Source organism: Ovis canadensis, chromosome 13, assembly GCF_042477335.2.
Source record: "Ovis canadensis isolate MfBH-ARS-UI-01 breed Bighorn chromosome 13, ARS-UI_OviCan_v2, whole genome shotgun sequence".
Classification (NCBI taxonomy): Eukaryota; Metazoa; Chordata; class Mammalia; order Artiodactyla; family Bovidae; genus Ovis; species Ovis canadensis.
The window spans coordinates 51522863-51540425 of record NC_091257.1 but is presented as its reverse complement, the minus strand read 5'-3'; the positions used below and the strand labels follow the sequence as shown (position 1 = coordinate 51540425).

At 41.2% G+C, this 17563-nt stretch overlaps 1 protein-coding gene across 1 annotated transcript in view; it reads right to left on the bottom strand.

Moving 5' to 3' along the window:
- Positions 1–13041: 13041 nt before the first annotated feature.
- Positions 13042–17563, bottom strand: part of ODAD2 (outer dynein arm docking complex subunit 2) — a 168585-nt gene continuing 164063 nt past the window's right edge. Inside the window, exon 21 of the mRNA XM_069547749.1 lies at positions 13042–13322. Coding sequence (XP_069403850.1) covers positions 13209–13322 — 114 coding nt within the window. The 3' untranslated portion in view covers positions 13042–13208. The remainder of the gene's footprint in view (positions 13323–17563) is intronic.

Sequence of the window (17563 nt, the reverse complement as noted above, 5' to 3'; positions counted from 1 at the left end):
ATAATTGGAAACAAGGACTTGACCAGATGTTTGTACACTCATGCATATGGTAACATTATTCACAACAGCCTCATGATAGAAGCAGCACAAGTGACCACCCGTGGACGGATGGGCAAGCAAAACATCGCATGTGCATACAGTGAAATATTATTGACCCGTAAAATAGAAGGGCATTCTGACACATGCTGCAGCATGGAAAAACCTTGAAGACACTGTGCTGAATGAAATAAACCAGACACAAAAGGACAAATACTGTAAATGGTGCTGCAAGGAACACTGGGGTAACACAAATCTTTTTGAATTATGGTTTTCTCAGGGTATATGGCCAGTAGTGGGATCACTAGGTCATATGGTAGTTTTATTTCTAGTTTTTTAAGGAATCTCCATACTGTTCTCCACAGTGGCTGTATCAATTTACATTCCCACCAACAGTGCAAGAGAATTCCCTTATAAAAGAGAACAGACTTGTTGACACAGCAGAGGAGGAGAAGGTGGGATGAACTGAGAGAGTAGAGCTGAAACATATGCATTGCCATATGTAAATTAGATAGAGAATGTGAAGCTGCTGTCTAACACAGGGAACCCAGCCCAGTGCTCTGTGACAACCTAGAGGGGTGGGATGAGGTGGGGGGGGTGAAAGGGAGGCTCAAGAGAGACGGGACATATGTATACTTATGTCTGATTCATGGTGTTATATAACAGAAACTAACACAACATTGTAAAGCAATCATCCTCCAATTAAAAATAAATTTAAAATTGAAAAAAATGGACAAATATTGTGAGTCCACTTACATGAGGTAACTAGGAAGATCAAACGTATGGAAACAAAGTGGTGACCAGGGACTGGAGGAAGGGGAGATTGGGAGTCAGTGCTTTTAAAGGGAGCAGAGTTTAAGTCTGGGAAGATGAAAACATTCAGGAGATGGAGAGTGGTGACAGTTACACACAACATGACAATACTTAGTGCCCTTCAGCTGTACAGTTTTAAAAAATGGTTGAAATGGCACATTTTATGTTATGTATATTTTACCACAATAAAAAATAATTGTACACAAAACATAATGTTGACTGTGGTCTTCTAGATGAATTACATTTGCAAATTCAGATCAATTTGAATTTTAAAAGTCACCATGTCAATAGAAATAGCATGACTGAGAGGTCTGTCAGGAGAAAAAGACTAAGATGGCTTAACCCAAAGAAATAGTAAAAACTCACATAAATCGAAACAGTTTTGATAAAAGAAACCAACCACTTAAACTAGCTAAATGGATAGACTGAAACTTATCGACATGGTACCCTGTGGCCACATAAATGTGGCTAGCCCAAATTGAACTGTGCTACAAGTGTAAAATATATACCAACTTCAAAGATTTAGCGAAAAATAATATAATGTATTTCATTAGTAATTTTTATGTTCATTAAATGTTTAAAAAGTTAAAGTCAGTTGCTCACTCGTGTCCGACTCTTTGCTACCCCATGGACTACAGCCCGCCAGGCTCCTCCCTCCATTGAATTTTCCAGGTAAGAATTTCCTTCTCCCAGGCATCTTCCTGACCCACGAATCAAACCCAGGTCTCCAGAACTGCAGGTAGACACTATCGTTTGAGTGACCAGGGAAATGTTTACAATATTTGGGAGACGTTTGGTTAAACTAAGAATACTAAAATTAATTTCATCTATTTACTTTTTTTACTTTAGCTACTAGAAAATCTTATTTTGCATATGCATGCAATGTGTGTACTTTATTTAAATATAACTGATGTACAACATTATATTAGTTTCAGGTATACAGCATAGTGATATGGTATTTGTATCAACTGTGAAATGGTCACCACAATAAGTCTACTTAACACCTGTCACCATACATAGCGACAAAAATTTTTTTCTTGTGATGAGAACTTCTCAGATTTACTCTCTTGGCAATTTTCAAGTATGCAGTTCAGTATGATAACTGTAGTCACCATGTTGTACATTGCATCCCCATGACTTATTTATAACTGGAAGCTTTGTACACTTTGAAGTTTCACCCATTTTGCTCACCCTCCAACTGCCCACCACTACCACCTCTGATAACCACAGAACTATCCTTTGTATATCCTATCCTATCTATGAGTTCAGTTTTATGGGGATTTTTCTGGGGGGAGGGTTTAGATTCTGCATTTATGGATCATATGGTATTTGTCTTTCTGCCAGATTTCATTTAGTGTAATGCCCTGAAGTCCCATCCATATTGTAGCAAGTGGCAATATTTCATTCTTTATTGTGGCCAAATAATATTCCATTGTATCAGTTAGTTCAGTCACTCAGTCATGTCTGTCTCTTTGCGACCCCATGAATCACAGCACTCCAGGCCTCCCTGTCCGTCACCAACTCCCGGAGTTCACTCAAACTCACGTCCATCGAGTCGGTGATGTCATCCAGCCATGTCATCCTCTGTTGTCCCCTTCTCCTCCTGCCTCCAATCCCTCCCAGAATCAGGGTCTTTTCCAACGGGTCAACTCTTCGCATGAGGTGGCCAAAATACTGGAGCTTCAGCTTCAGCATCAGTCCTTCCAATGAACACCCATGACTGATCTCCTTTAGAATGGACTGGTTGGATCTCCTCGCAGTCCAAGGGACTCTCAAGAGTCTTCTCCAACACCACGGTTCAAAAGCATCAATTCTTTGGTGCTCTGCTTTCTTCACAGTCCAACTCTCACATCCATACATGACCACTGGAAAAACCATAGCCTTGACTAGACGGACCTTTGTTGGCAAAGTAATATCTCTGCTTTTCAATATGCTATCCAGGTTGGTCATAACTTTCCTTCCAAGGAGTAAGCGTCTTTTAATTTCATGGCATTGAATATATTTATACATTTTCTTTATTTATCTGTCAACTGATGAACACTTACATATCTTGGCTACTGTAAATAATGCTGCAGTGAGCAACAGGGTGCATGTATCTTTGCAATTTACCATTTTCATTTTCTTCAGATAAGTACCCACAACTTGAATTGCTAGACCATAGCTTAGATGGTAAAGAGTCCACCTACAATGCAATCTATCCCTGGGTTGGGAAGATCCCCTGGAGGAGGGCATGGCAATCCACTCCAGTATTCTTGCCTGGAGAATCCACATGGACAGAGGAAACTGGTGGGCTACCATCAATGGGATCGCAGAGTCACACACAACTGAGCGACTAAGCACATGGTAATTCTATTTTTAATCTTTTGAGGATGCTCGATACTATTTTCCATGATGGTTGCACCAATTTACATTCCCAACAGTGCACAAGGGTTCCCTTTTCTCGACCTCCTTGCCAACGCGTACACTTGGCCTTTTGATGATAGCCATTCTGATGGGTCTGAGATGTTATCTCATTGTGGCTTTGATTTGCATTTTCCCTGATGATTAGTGATGTTGAGCAGAGAATTTTGAATTACACAGTGCCGGGGTCCAGCCCCGGCAGATCCAGGGAATTCGAAGGGTGGACGGCGTCGGCGTGGAAAGACTTGTTTATTTATTAATGAAAGATTAGATTAAGAAACTATAGTGTAGTAAGAAGATTAAGTGGAAGAAGAGGGCTGAATAGCTTGGTTTACGCGGAAGGCCAATAAAATCCCAGACAAGGAATTTGCACCATCTACGTTGGGCCACCGGCGCCCGCTTGAATATCTAAGGGTGTCTCGCCTTAAGCTCCCTTTCTCGCGGGTCTTAACAGCCGGGGCAAGTAAGTAGACATGGAGAGCCTCCGCACTCCAGGTGGAAATTCAGCCCGAAATTAAAGTAAAGAGCAGAGAGAGGGAAAGAGAGAGAAGAAGAAAGAGAGAGAAGAAGAAAGAGAGAGAGACACGGGGGGAGCCAGAGTGCCAAGAAACCAGGCCGGGAGACTAGTTAGAGAAGCTGGCCCCCGGCCCCTGGCCCCAGAAGCTGGCCCCTGGAGCTGGCCCCAGAGGCTGGCCCCTGGCCCCAGAAGCTGGCCCCTGGAGCTGGCCCCAGAGGCTGGCCCCATCCTTTATTGTTCAGAAGGCCTTTTATACTTTTGATAAAACAGAGATCAATGGGTAACACAAGATTATGTAGCGTTCGCAGCTCAAGCTCTTTCTATACATCATTTGGTATACAAAAGGTCTCAGGTGATTTACATTATCTTCTGGCCAAGAGGCTTGTTAACACTTTTTGGCTCTCTTCCTTAATGAATGTTAATCTTGTTTCCCCTGAAGTGTTTTTCTTTAATCTACATTTCCTTAAAGCATTAACATTAAAGTTACATCTCTATAGAACAAAGGTGCAGTGGGATATAACAAAGAAGGCACTTAACTCAAAGATCTAATGTTGCTAACACAAGGTCTACTACTTGTTTTTCTAACCATATCTACAACTAAAGGATGTAAAAATTTGGCAGCAAATATTGACTCAACAAATGAAACCTTTAATCAGTCCTATTCTAAAGATTTTGACTCCTCGGAAGCTCCTACATTCCTAGGATGTTTTAAGCTTCCTGTGCCTCCTGCGGTCAGGAGGCCTCAAACAATCACACGCGCAGCTGTACGAGTCCTGCAGGCAGGCTAGAAAGCCATCAGAGGGTTTTTTGGATTGAAACACTCTTTCAAATGCAGAAGACTAAAGCCCTGAATTGACTTTTTCCAGAAAATGTCAGAAGAGTGGAAAAGCAGAGCACAAAAGCCGGCAGATTTTTGTTGGGGTACATGCTTAGGAATTTCCAGAGGGGTCCCTGAAGTCTGAGCACGCCTTGCATATGTCAGCTTCCTTCCTCATGACCTTGTCACGGGCGGGATTCCTCACACTGGCTCCCAGCAACACAGTGTCTTGTCTTGTGTTTCTGTTGGATGGCACTGCTCTAGAGGTGTATGGGGTGGTTCATGGTATGACAGCACAGAAGTAGATTTCATGACTATGGGCTTCTTCTTTAAGGAATAAGAGACCAAGTTTTTAGACTGTCAGTTCTGGTAACTTTCTATTCCTATGCTTTAAACTTGGCCTGTATAGCAGGCCCACTGTTCATTCTTTTCATTCCTCTTTATATTCTATTTGTTGTACCCCCACCTAGAGAGTCCCTTGGACTGCAAGGAGATCCAACCAGTCCATTCTAAAGGAGATCAGCCCTGGGATTTCTTTGGAAGGAATGATGCTAAAGCTGAAACTCCAGTACTTTGGCCACCTCATGAGAAGAGTTGACTCATTGGAAAAGATTTTGATGCTGGGAGGGATTGGGGGCAGGAGGAGAAGGGGACGACAGAGGATGAGATGGCTGGATGGCATCATTGACTTGATGGACGTGAATCTTAGTGAACTCCTGGAGTTGGTGATGGACAGGGAGGCTTGGCATGCTGTGATTCATGGGGTCGCAAAGAGTCGGACACGACTGAGCGACTGAACTGAACTGTACCCCCACCAGATTAACTTTAAGGAAATCCTTTGCATACACTTTCTTTTTAATGATCAAAAAAATTACTGCCTGGGAAGTTTGCAGGTTTCCAGGTTTGCAGAAACCCAGGTTTCCCAGAAATTCTGTATGGGTAGGTCAGGGGCAGGATTGATACTTTGCATATTAACAGATATCCCAGACTGGCTTTATGCAGAAGGCCTGGGGAACTAGACTGCAGGATTAAGCCAATTCCTCAAAATATTTCTCAAGGCTCTTTCTATTTTCATAAGCTAGTCAGTCTAATCTGTCTGAGAGAGAATGGGAAGCAAATACCTAGCTATCCTTTGCAAGAGAATCAGCCTCTGTCCTGAGCAGCTTTGATTGAGGGCAGGTAGTTGAGCCCTAAAGGTATGTCCAGTTCTGTGATTTTTTTACCCTAATCCTAATCATGATTATTTACATCCTCAGAGTACTTTTTTCCAAGCATCAGCCTGAATTTGAGGAAGTCAGCCTCTTCGATGCTGCATTCTGTAGTGCTGACATCATAGTATAAATCAATTTGAACCAAGACAGTTTTGACATGTGCCCTTTTCCACAAATTATTTTCCTTGCTTTTCTACTGATTAGCTCCAGGCATCATTAGGGATGTTCATGTCAGGACTTCACACTCTCATTCAATAGATAAAGATGATGACACTGTAGACTGACAAGCTGAAGGCCATATTTGGCTCATGGAAGCATTTTGATTTTTCTGCATGGGTGTTGTTATTCCCTGCATGCGTGTGTGTGTGTGCTCAGTTGCTCGGTCATGTCCGACTCTTTGTGACCCCATAGACTGAAGCTTGTCAGGCCCTTCTGTCCTGGGATTTCCCAGGCCAGAATACTGGAGTGAGTTGCCATGCCCTCCTCCAGGGGATCTTCTTGACCCAGCAATTGAACCCACGTCTCTTATGTCTCCTGCCTTAATCCCACAGGACTAGTGTTCTTATAGAAGGAAAATATACCAGAGATTAATCTCTTTCTGAGCAGACAGCAAGCTGGGAAAGAGGTCTCATCAGAAACCAACCTGTCAGCCCCTTGTTCTTGGTCTCCCAGCATCTTGAACTTTGAGAAAAAGAAATGTCTGTTGTCTGTCAACAAACTGGGTGGCTTAAACAACAGACATTTATTTTTCTCACAGCTGGCAAACTATGCCAATACTTAAAATTTGGAAGAGTGCCTATAAAAGTCTGAATTTCTCTTGAAAAAATTATAAGATCTGGTAACCATTAGCTAGAGATGAGTATTCATCTGTCTTCACTCCCCATTTCTCCACAGTCTCCATAACCCCCTCTTGTCTTCCAGACATGGAGGCTAACGGTCAATTGGCAATTGTATCAGTATTATTACCTTTAATCTAGCTCTTATCATTCATTTACATTACTTACCTTCAGATCAGTCCAGTCGCTCTGTTGTGTCTGACTCTTTGTGACCCCAGAACTGCAGCACACCAAGCTTCCCTATCCATCACCAACTCCCGGAGCCTGCTCAAACTCATGTCCACCCTACCATTGTGAATTTAGGTTTGCAACTGATAATGTAACTAATCTATTGACAACGATCAGTTTTCTTCCAATAATGAAGTAGTACTTGCATTGAACTATCCACACTATCTTATCTGAACTCCCTTTTGATAGACGGTCTTTCTTTATGAGGACACTAACCAGCTGTAGATTCTGTATATATATGAACCACACTGAAATACACTATTATACCTGTCTATCATGAAAATAAATAGGGACATAAGTCTAAATTGTAATGACAAATCTCAACTCTGAACACCATGAACCAATTACATAATTTGCAAAAGATGTCTTTTATCAACTAATAAATCAGGGTGGCATGAACTGGCAAAAGAAAAGCTCCCTTTTGTCTTGACAGATGTAAATAAAGAGTAAATTACTTTTACCTGAAAATTTGAAAATAATGGATTTGGAGTATAAGGATTCCATCTGTTACATGATTTCAAGTCACTCATGACAGTTGCATCAGAAGCATATTGAAATATTAACTTTATATCTTGCATTTATAGAAATTAAAGCATGAGACATTTTAAGAAGCAGAAAGTAACCATTTGTCAGAGAAAATGAGAGCAGAATCTGGAGACACAGAAAGCAGAACAGAGGAAAAGCAAGGAAAGTAATTGCTTGAATGAGGGGAAATTAATGTGACAGAGGGAAGAAAAAATCACAAAGAAGAAAAACATGACGCTTTATGAAACTGTACTATGTTTATTTATTGACTGGGAGTGTATTTCCATTAGACTAATTCAAGCAAAATATATAAAGAGACAGTAAATCACAATAATATTTGTCTTAGAGATCTACAGCGATAAACAAATGAATGGATCAAAATCATTCTTTTCAAAACAACAGTGTTGTATAAAGCAATCTGTCAGTGACTTTTGAGTTATTTTATTTGTTTTCAGTGCCCCTGGAATAGAATTCAGCTGTTGAGACAAAACTAAAAGTTCAGAAGTTACTATGGCCCATTTCAGCATGCATCAAGTATTGCTGTTGCTGTCCAGTCGCTAAGTCATGGCTGACACTTTGTGACCCCATGGGCTGCAGCACGCCAGCCTTCCCTGTCCTTCGCTATCTCCCAGAGTTTCCTCAAACTCATGTCCATTTAATCAGCGATGCCATCCAACCATCTCATCCTCTGGTGCCCTCTTCTCCTCCTGCCCTCAATCTTTCCCAGCAAGTTCGCTGTATATACTTCAAGTACGCTTCCAGTATACTGTACTATTCTTAGCTGTAGTTGAAAGCTATTACAAATGTCTGTTTTGTAGATTAAAAGGTGTTACAGGATTTTAGATGCTGAAACAACCATTCTTATTTTATATATAAAAACTTATTTATTTTAGGTATGTTCATGGCATCTGGTCCCATCACTTCAAGGCAAATAGAAGGGGAAAAAGTGGAAGCAGTGACAGATTTTATTTTCTTGGGTTCCAAAGTCACTGTGGACGGTGACTGCAGCCTTGAAATTAAAGCAAACTTGTTCCTTGGAGGAAAGGCTATGACAAACATAAACAGCATATTAATAAGCAGAGAAATCACTACTTTGCTGACAGAAGTCCATCTAGTCAAAGCTATGGTTTTTCCAGTAGTCCTGAAGGATCTGAAAGTTGGACCATAAAGAAGGCCAAGTGCTGAAGAATTGATGCTTTCGAATTGTGGTGCTGGAGAAGACTCACAAGTCTGCTTGGACAGCAAGGAGATCAAACCAGTCAATCCTAAAGGAAATCAACCCTGAATATTCACTGGAAGGACTGATGCTGAAGCTCCAATACTTTGGCCACCTGATGCTAAGAGCTGACTCATTGGAACAGACCCTGATCCTGGGAAAGATTGAAGGCAAAACAAGAAGGAGGCGGCAGAGGATGAGATGCTTATCCTCTGATGCATCACTGACTCAATGGACATGAATTTGAGCAAACTCCAGGAGATACTGGAGGATAGAGGAGCTTGGCGTGCTCCACTCCATGGGGTCGCAAAGAGTCAGACATGACTTAGCACCTGAACAAAAGCAATGAGGAAGAATGTCTGCCTTAGAAGTTTTCAAAGAATGAAAAAAAGAAAATTCACTGGGAGTGTTTTTATCATAAAAAAGTAATTCATGTTTATTGTAAATTAGTTTAGAAAACAGAGATGAACAAGAGAGACGACAGAAATCATTCTTATTCCACCATTCAGAAATAATCACTTCTTCGGCTTATCACAGTTTGGTGTGTATAAGTCATTTTCTTTCACTGTGACTAGCTATGTGTATACAGTTTTTAAAATGCACTCACACTGTATACACTGCTTCAGAATCTGCTTTCCAATTGAACAGTATCTTATGAAAACCTTTGTCATGAACTATTATCCTACAACATGTTTTTATGCTAAGGTTGAACCTGAATGGAATTAACCAATTTTTCCCAAATATCTTCATCACTATAAATAATGATGTTGTGAATACCCTTGTACATAAACCCTTGCATATAATCAAAAAGCCACAAAAATATTTAGAGCTTCTGGTATGCATTGCCAAATTGTCCTTGTGGAATAACTGTGCCCATTTCAATAGACCCTAGTATGATGTGAGATTAGCTATTTCACTACTTCTCTATTTTAAATGAGACAGAGGATCAGTTCAGTTCAGTCGCTCAGTCATGTCCAACTCTTTGCAACCTCATGAATCGCAGCACACCAGGCCTCCCTGTCCATCACCAACTCCCGGAGTTCACTCAGACTCACGTCCATCGAGTCAGTGATGCCATTCAGCCATCTCATCCTCTGTCGTCCCCTTCTCCTCCTGCCCCCAATCCCTCCCAGCATCAGAGTCTTTTCCAATGAGTCAACTATAGAGGGTAGGAAGTACCTAACACAGAGCCAGCATTTGGTAGCATCATATTCCACGTTTTTTCTTCCTACTCCTCTCATTGAGAAGAGATTTCTCACTCTGAACTTATGTATGTGAGGAACATAGATATCTTCAGGCACTTAATGCATTTGAGGCAGCAAGGTTCTTAAATAAGTGGGTGTCCCTACTGTTTTCACTGAATCATAAGAATGGATGCAAACTACTCCATCCTAGTCTTTTATGGAATGAGATTGCACACCATCAATTATTAGAACTATAAAATAGTTTTCCTAAGTGGAAATAAAATTTCCAAGTATTTTGAATCATTGACCTTCAAGTCCATGCAAAATCCATGCCTTAGAGAGGCATAATGGTAATTCCAAAATCTATCAAAACGATAGGATTTGCAATGTCATCTCACAAGACATCTAACCTTCCACTCACTTTCAGAGCCTAGAAGTTTTAGAAAGAAATTATTTTAGTGCAAGTCATTCTGAAACAGGCAAAATAATAGTGACTACAAACAGCAGAATGATTGTGGCCAGGATTTCTAAAAGGAATCCTTGCAAACTAAAGACAGTGGAAGAGCAAAGAATATCTATTTAAAATTCCTCCACCTTAAGGTTCTCCAGGCAGAAATAGCCAGCTATCACAGAAAGCATATTGGATTCCCAGGATGTCCTGGGGAAGAATAAAACCTAAAAAAGAACCTGCCGCTGAAAACTCAGAATGAATGTCACCAGCTTTAAAGCAGAAAATAACACACAAAAATCTTATACAGAAACCTAGGCAAAAAACAAACAAACAAACAAACAAAAAACCAAGGTGTTCTTCCATGGAGAGCGCCAAGAAATGGTCCTTTGGCCTGGAGTAGCAAAGAAACGGTGTGATCCTCAGCTTGTTTGTTCTGTTATCAATGGATACTTTCACTCACTGCCTCTGACATTTTTCTAATAAGGTCAGAGTTTTCTGTTATACCATTATACACACACATACACACACAGCCAAAACTGACCTTTAAATTCAGTGTCTCTTTTATTGAAAGGTACTGCATCCCTGGTACATGCATGCTCAGTCCTGTCTGAGTCTTTAAGACCCCATGGACTGTAGCCCGCCAGCCTCCGATGTCCACAGAATTTTCCAGGCAAGAATATTGGAGTGTGTTGCTGTTTCCTCCTCCAGAGGAATCTTCCTGACCCAGGGATCAAACCCACATCTCCTATGTCTCCTGCATAGGCAGGCTGATTCTTTACCACTGAGCCACCTGTGGGAAGACCACTACATCCAGGGTGCTTACCAATTAAAAGGAAACAACTCTTCGAAATACCCCAAATGATTTTCATGTTAGCTTACTGTATCTGTTCCCACAAGTTCAGTTTCCTTTAAAATGGTGCTGTTGCTCTCATTTTATGTCTTTAATAATCATAGAAATGAAAGTCCCACACTTGCACATGGTAAAGGAACTTATCCTTCTCCACTACTCATCCATTTCTCTTTGTGCTGCTGCAGATGTTTGAAGGTTTGTTTTCTATTGCTTACTTCCCTTCTCATGCACGCATGCTAAGTCGCTTCAGTCAAGCCTGACTCTGCAACCCTATGGACCGTAGCCCTCCAGGCTCCTCTGTCTGTGGGATTCTTCAGGCAAGCTCTCAGGACCCTCTAATTCCAAGAATATGTAACAATCTTAAAATGATGGAGAAAGCTTCCTTTAATAATAATGTAACAATAATATATGTATTCATTTTCTATAACTGTCATAATCCATGATTTCTAGATGTATTTTTAATATTAGTGAAACACACCTAACCAGTGTTTTTCATAATATCTACTGCTGAGAGTTTGAGGATTTACACTATTATTTAAAGGGCTTCCCTGGTGGGTTAGATGATAAAAAAAAAAATCTGCCTGCTATGCAGGAGATCTAGGTTGGATCCCTGGGTTAGGAAGGTCCCCCAGAGGAGGGCATGGCAACCCACTCACTCCAGTATTCCTGCCCGGAGAATCCCCATGGACAGAGGAGCCTGGCCGGCTATAGTCCATGGGGTCGCAAAGAGTCTGACATGCGTTTGAGGATTTACACTATTATTTAAATTCAATTCTTTGTTAGCATTGATACCATTTCCTTGTTTCTATTATCCTCTTTTATAACCTCCTTTGAAAAGCAATAAAGACGAATTGGTGTTTTACAAAATCTTAAAATTCTCAGAACTGCCTTACCTTTTCATCGGAGAGTCTAACATCAGGATAATTTTCATCCTGTATGGGGTACTCATTTCATACAAATTATTTACATTTAATTCAATTAAGTTTATGATCTTCTCCAAATTATGACAAACATATACAGTACTTCATATTTTTCAATAAAACCTTGCCTGTTCTTTAAAGCGTGAGATTGTCAGTTTACTGAGTGGATATACACGAAGCTGTTTTCCTAGCTAGTTCTAGATGGGGGGACGGTTAGTTCCCAAACATTGTAGCACACCACAGTTACATATGTGATTCTTTTAAGTGGCTTCTCATGTTTCTATAACTTGATAAAATGCTATTAATCCTTTGTAGCCACTTTTTAAAAAGTACTTTGTATGCTGAAAACCAGTTCACAAACTCCAAGCAAGTTTATGTGAAAGTAATATTATCCTTGTGTTGTGAGGTGTGCTTACATCAGCATAAATTAATTCTTTCAATAAAAGTGTTGGTGTATCCTGTGAGGGAAATAAAACATTTCACTGTTTATGCCTGGGAGATTCAAAAGTGAAAATCTCACTCAGAGCTTATGTTTTTGTGATTTGTGTTATCTGGTACAGTGACAGTTATACGTTGTCTTCTCAGATGTTTGATAGCTTTAGGAGAAACTTGGAATGACCTCAGGACGTTCTCTCTCAACCCAGCTGCTGAACTCTGAATTCTGTTCCATAACCGTTTGTCAAGTCAGCACATCTCAGAGCTCTCCTGCGGGTTGCAAGTGATCAACCAAACAGAACTATAGTGACAGGACAGTTAGACTGGCTTAACAGAAAGGGAGTTCTAAAGACATTCATGGATGACTATAAATACACACAACAGGAAGACCATATCTTTTATTAAAATCACCACAAATACAAAAGCATCGCTGAAATATATATATATATATAAGTGTATATATATATATATATCTGTATACATGTATACAGCTGTATACATGTATATATATTCTCAAATTCCTGAAAAATTATCACAAATATATTGGGTTTATGTGTCACCACATGGCATATCCCTAAATCAGAACAAAAATACCCGTACAATTTTGGGATGAATCACATTCTCTGCATTTCTAACTTCCTGTGTTTTCAGTCAGACATTTGTTTCTAAAGGATCTGCTATGAAGTGTTTCCCAATTTAGGCTTCATGGCTCTGGGAATGACATGTACAGTGTCATGTAAAATTTGGTAGCTGTCATGTCCATTCAGGTTCAACTGTATCTCGCCTTTTCAATAGCAAGAGCCAACCTGCGGATGTTGGATATACAACCTGCAGCAGCTTCCTGGAGTTCCTCATCAGGTGACCCAACCATGTCCAGTAGAAGCTGCCACACATGGAGGGAAGAGGGGGAGGAGGGAAACAAGAATAAAAACATTAATCTAAACCTGTAAAGCCAGGCTATAGAAATACATTAAATATGAAATATTTTTTAAGTCACCAAAAAAAAAAATCCTAGAAATTTCATGATGGCAAAGGTAAATATAAATGGTATTTAATCAGATGCAGGAATCTCTCATGAAATTCTCGTGCTTTTTATCTTTTAGAGCTGAGCAAGACTGAAGCTCCAATACTTTGGCCACCTGATGCAAAGAACTGACTCATTGGAAAAGACTCCAATGCTGGGAAAGACTGAAGGCAGGAAGAGAAGGGGACAGAGGATGAGATGGGCATCTCATCACTGACTCGATGGGCATGAGTTTGAACAAGCAAGCTCCAGGAGTTAGTGATGGACAGGGAAACTGGGCATGCTGCAGTCCATGGGGTCACAGAGTCAGACACGACTAAGCGAGTACACTGAACTGAACCTGTTTCTCCCTTCTTTCTTTGTCATCTGACTTTTTCTGCTTTGGAATTTCTCTTGCATCCACTGTAGCTTTTCTACCTCCTGGGACAAGCCAGCAGCATGTCATGCCTAGACTGTTACTGTATCCTCTTAGATTGAATATCTCTTCATTCCAGTCTGCCCCACCATGTCATGACCTAGGTAGGTCAGTCCCTTAATAGAGACTTTCATTGACTCCAGGGCAACTAACTAGAGGCCAGTCTCCTTACCTGTCCTTGAAGGATTTCTGTGCTCTGGCCTCAGCTTACCTTTTTGGCTGTTCATCTTTCTCCATGTCATCCTGTACTCCAAGGTCACACTTTCCCATTTCTTTTGCCTTGATCAGTGCCACTGCTGCTGCTGCTGCTAAGTCGCTTCAGTCGTGTCCGACTCTGTGTGACCCCAAAGATGGCAGCCCACCAGGCTCCCCCGTCCCTGGGATTCTCCAGGCGAGAACACTGGAGTGGGTTGCCATTTCCTTCTCCAATGCATGAAAGTGAAAAGTGAAAGTGAAGTCACTCAGTCGTGTCCGACTCGTAGCGATCCCATGGACTGCAGCCCACCAGGCTCCTCCATCCATGGGATTTTCCAGGCAAGAGTGCCAGAGTGGGGTGCCATTGCCTTCTCCAGATCAGTGCCACTACTTTACCTAAAATGCCCTCCTGTCTCCTCTTTCTGTTGCCCACCCTTCATGACCCGGTTAACTTTTCTACAAAGCCTCCACCGATTTCTGCCAAACAAAGTGCCATTTCTCCCTCATCGGAGCTCTCATAGTCATTTACTCAAATGTCTATTGCTACATTTATATTCTTCCCTTTTCCACAGACATTTGTATTCATGCTTTTTGTGCTCCTTTAGATTGTAAACTCTGGAAGAATCTTATACCCCATATATATACATATATATATATATATACATATATACACACACACACACTATATATATATATAGAATAGAGAATCTACTATATACTGCTTGATACAGAGTAGATGCCAAGTAAATATCAAATAATTTAATCAGAACTTTTAAGATCTATCAATTATAAGTCTATCTAATAAATCTATCTGATAAAAGACTTAAAATGTAATTCGAATTAACCATTTTGGACTCTTTACCAGCTTGTGGCTCAACTGGTAAAGAATCCACGTGCAAGGTGGGAGACCTGAGTTCAGTCCCTGGGTTGGGAAGATCCCCTGGAGAAGGGAAAGGCTACCCACTCCAGTATTCTGGCCTGGAGAATTACATGGACGCACAGTCCATGGGGTTGCAAAGAGTCAGACACAAATGAATCACTTTCACTTTCACAAATGTGGATAATGTCATAGAATGAGGATATCTTGATAAGCAAAGAAATACTGTAAATAAAAATATTGTGAAACATCTTAAATATGACAGGCTTAAGAGTCTGGCTTTTATTCTATGGGGAATGAAAGGAAGTTATTGAAGCACTTTAATCAGGAGAGTGATGTAGTCATATTTGCATTTTAGAAAGATAAATTTTATGGACAGTGGAGGGGGAAGATTGATGGGTACTATAGTACATCAGCCCAGATGGACTGAATAAAGCAAAATCAGTAATAGCATAGACGGAAGGAATTCAAGGGATATTTAGGAACTAATTTATTTAACACATGGCCCAAGGGCAGTTGGTTGTCCAAATGGAAGAAAATAAAAATGGTATTTTCATATAACACATAAACATCCATCCTAGGTAGACTGATGATTTAAATAAGAAAGCAAAACATGAAATGTTTAGGAGGCTGTATACGAGACAACCTTGATCAGGCTAGGGTACTGAAGGCCGTCTGGCCTCTCTGTTTCTTGACCCTCCTCCTGTCAATGGTCTTCACCACATTTGAGCTCCCATTGCCAGAGTCACACCCTGGTTCTTATTTTTCAGCAGTCTGAACAGACTAGCCTCCAAATTCTCTTACAACAACTTCTTCCCCTCTGATTTGGCCACTGAACTTGTTTGTTCTTATCATGACCTCTAGTCCATTAGCCTATATGCTTTTCCTTAAACCATGTCCTGTCTTCACTTTCTCCCATGACCAGTTTAGATTCCACAGTCCATCTTCTCATTCTCTTATCGGTTTCTTAAACCTCCTCATGACATCCATCCAACAAAACCGTAATCAACTCTGTCTTCCCCATGCCCTCAGCTCATCAAGCCCTACTGGGGATGATATGTGCACAAGAAAGCAAATGAATTCATCATAAATCCAACTTCAGCTGGGTTCTCTCACTCCCCAGCAATCTAAGTATGTCTCTCTCTAATTAGGTTACTTCCTGTTCTTCTCAATACCTATTTAAAAATCCTCCTTCTTTTCTAATTGCCAACTCTTCCTCAGCAGACAACTTGTCAGGGCTCCTTTACAAGCTTGCCAGAAGTCATTAGACAGGAGTTGTTCCAACCAAGTCTGCAAACATCCCTACATCATGGGGCTTCCCAGGTGGTAAAGAACCCACCTGCCAATGCAGGAGATACAGGAGACACAAGAGACATGGGTTCGATCCCTGGGTCGGGATGATCCCCTAGAATAGGCAATAGCAACCCACTCCAGTATTCTTGCTTGGAAAATTCCATTGATGGAGGAGCCTGGAAGGCCCCAGTCCGTGGGGTCACAAAGCTTGGGACATGATGGAACGAACACACATGCATGATGCTACATTAAAAGCTTGATTTCCATAAGCAAATGGGATGTAGAAATAGCCTAGTGTCCAAATGCCCAGCATATGTTGTGTAAGAAGTTGGAGGGAAAGAGATTTGCCAAGACCGTCTACAGAGAATTCACCTAATGCCTCCCTCCCAGGGCCTCTGCTCTAGTCTCTGTCTCTCCTTCAACAGGTTTTCGTTGTCGTTGTTTTTAAACCTGGCGAGAGGTGAAATGAAGTTCATTACTCAGGTGGTGAACCCAACTACCTGAGTAAGGAACTAGACAGCGCCCTTATGCTGTTCAGTTCCTCTATGGAAAAGGGTGCATCAAATAGAGGTCAAAGTCATAGGCGCTAAGATCATAGTTGCATGGATGTGTATCCTGATTCATCCACTTACTGGACAAGTTATGGAACCTTTTGGTTCTGCCTTCTCAAGTGTTTAATGGGAAGATGGGTCATCTGAGGGTCATTGGGAAGATGAAATGAGACAGGACACACCTTTAATAGAAATGCTTTTCCACCTGTGTTCATGGGCTCTCTCTCTATATATATCTTTTGATCTTTGTATCTGCCCTTCCCCCATCCCGTTTTGTGTGATTGTTTCCTGAGCCTTCTGTGGATCCAAGTGTGCCACGTATGAAAGGAAAACTCAAACATGTAAAGAGGCACAGGCAGGGGGAGTTTATGCCAGCAAGGGCAGAGGATTCCTTGTGCGAGAGGAGAGAACCGCAGGTAGGGAAGCAGAGGAGGGAGGTGAAGGAAGGAAGAGCTCCCTCCCACCCTGTTTTGAAAAGAGCTTGGGAGTACGGGGGTTATTTGGGGAGCAACTTGAGAGAGAGAGAATGCTGAGTGGAGCAAAGGTAGGAGATTTTTAAAGAGCTTCACAGTATATACTTGTGCTCTTCAGCTTCAAAGCCAGTGAAACTAGGGTAACAGTTACTTTCACTTGCTCCTTGCCTGCCAGGCTTCTGTGTCTAGGACTTCACGTCCCAGTCACGAATGGACCGTGAGGAGCTTGGCTCTATACAGGTTACACATTCGAATCCCATAAACCCAGGGCCTAGGACAAGGTTAAGTGCTCCGTA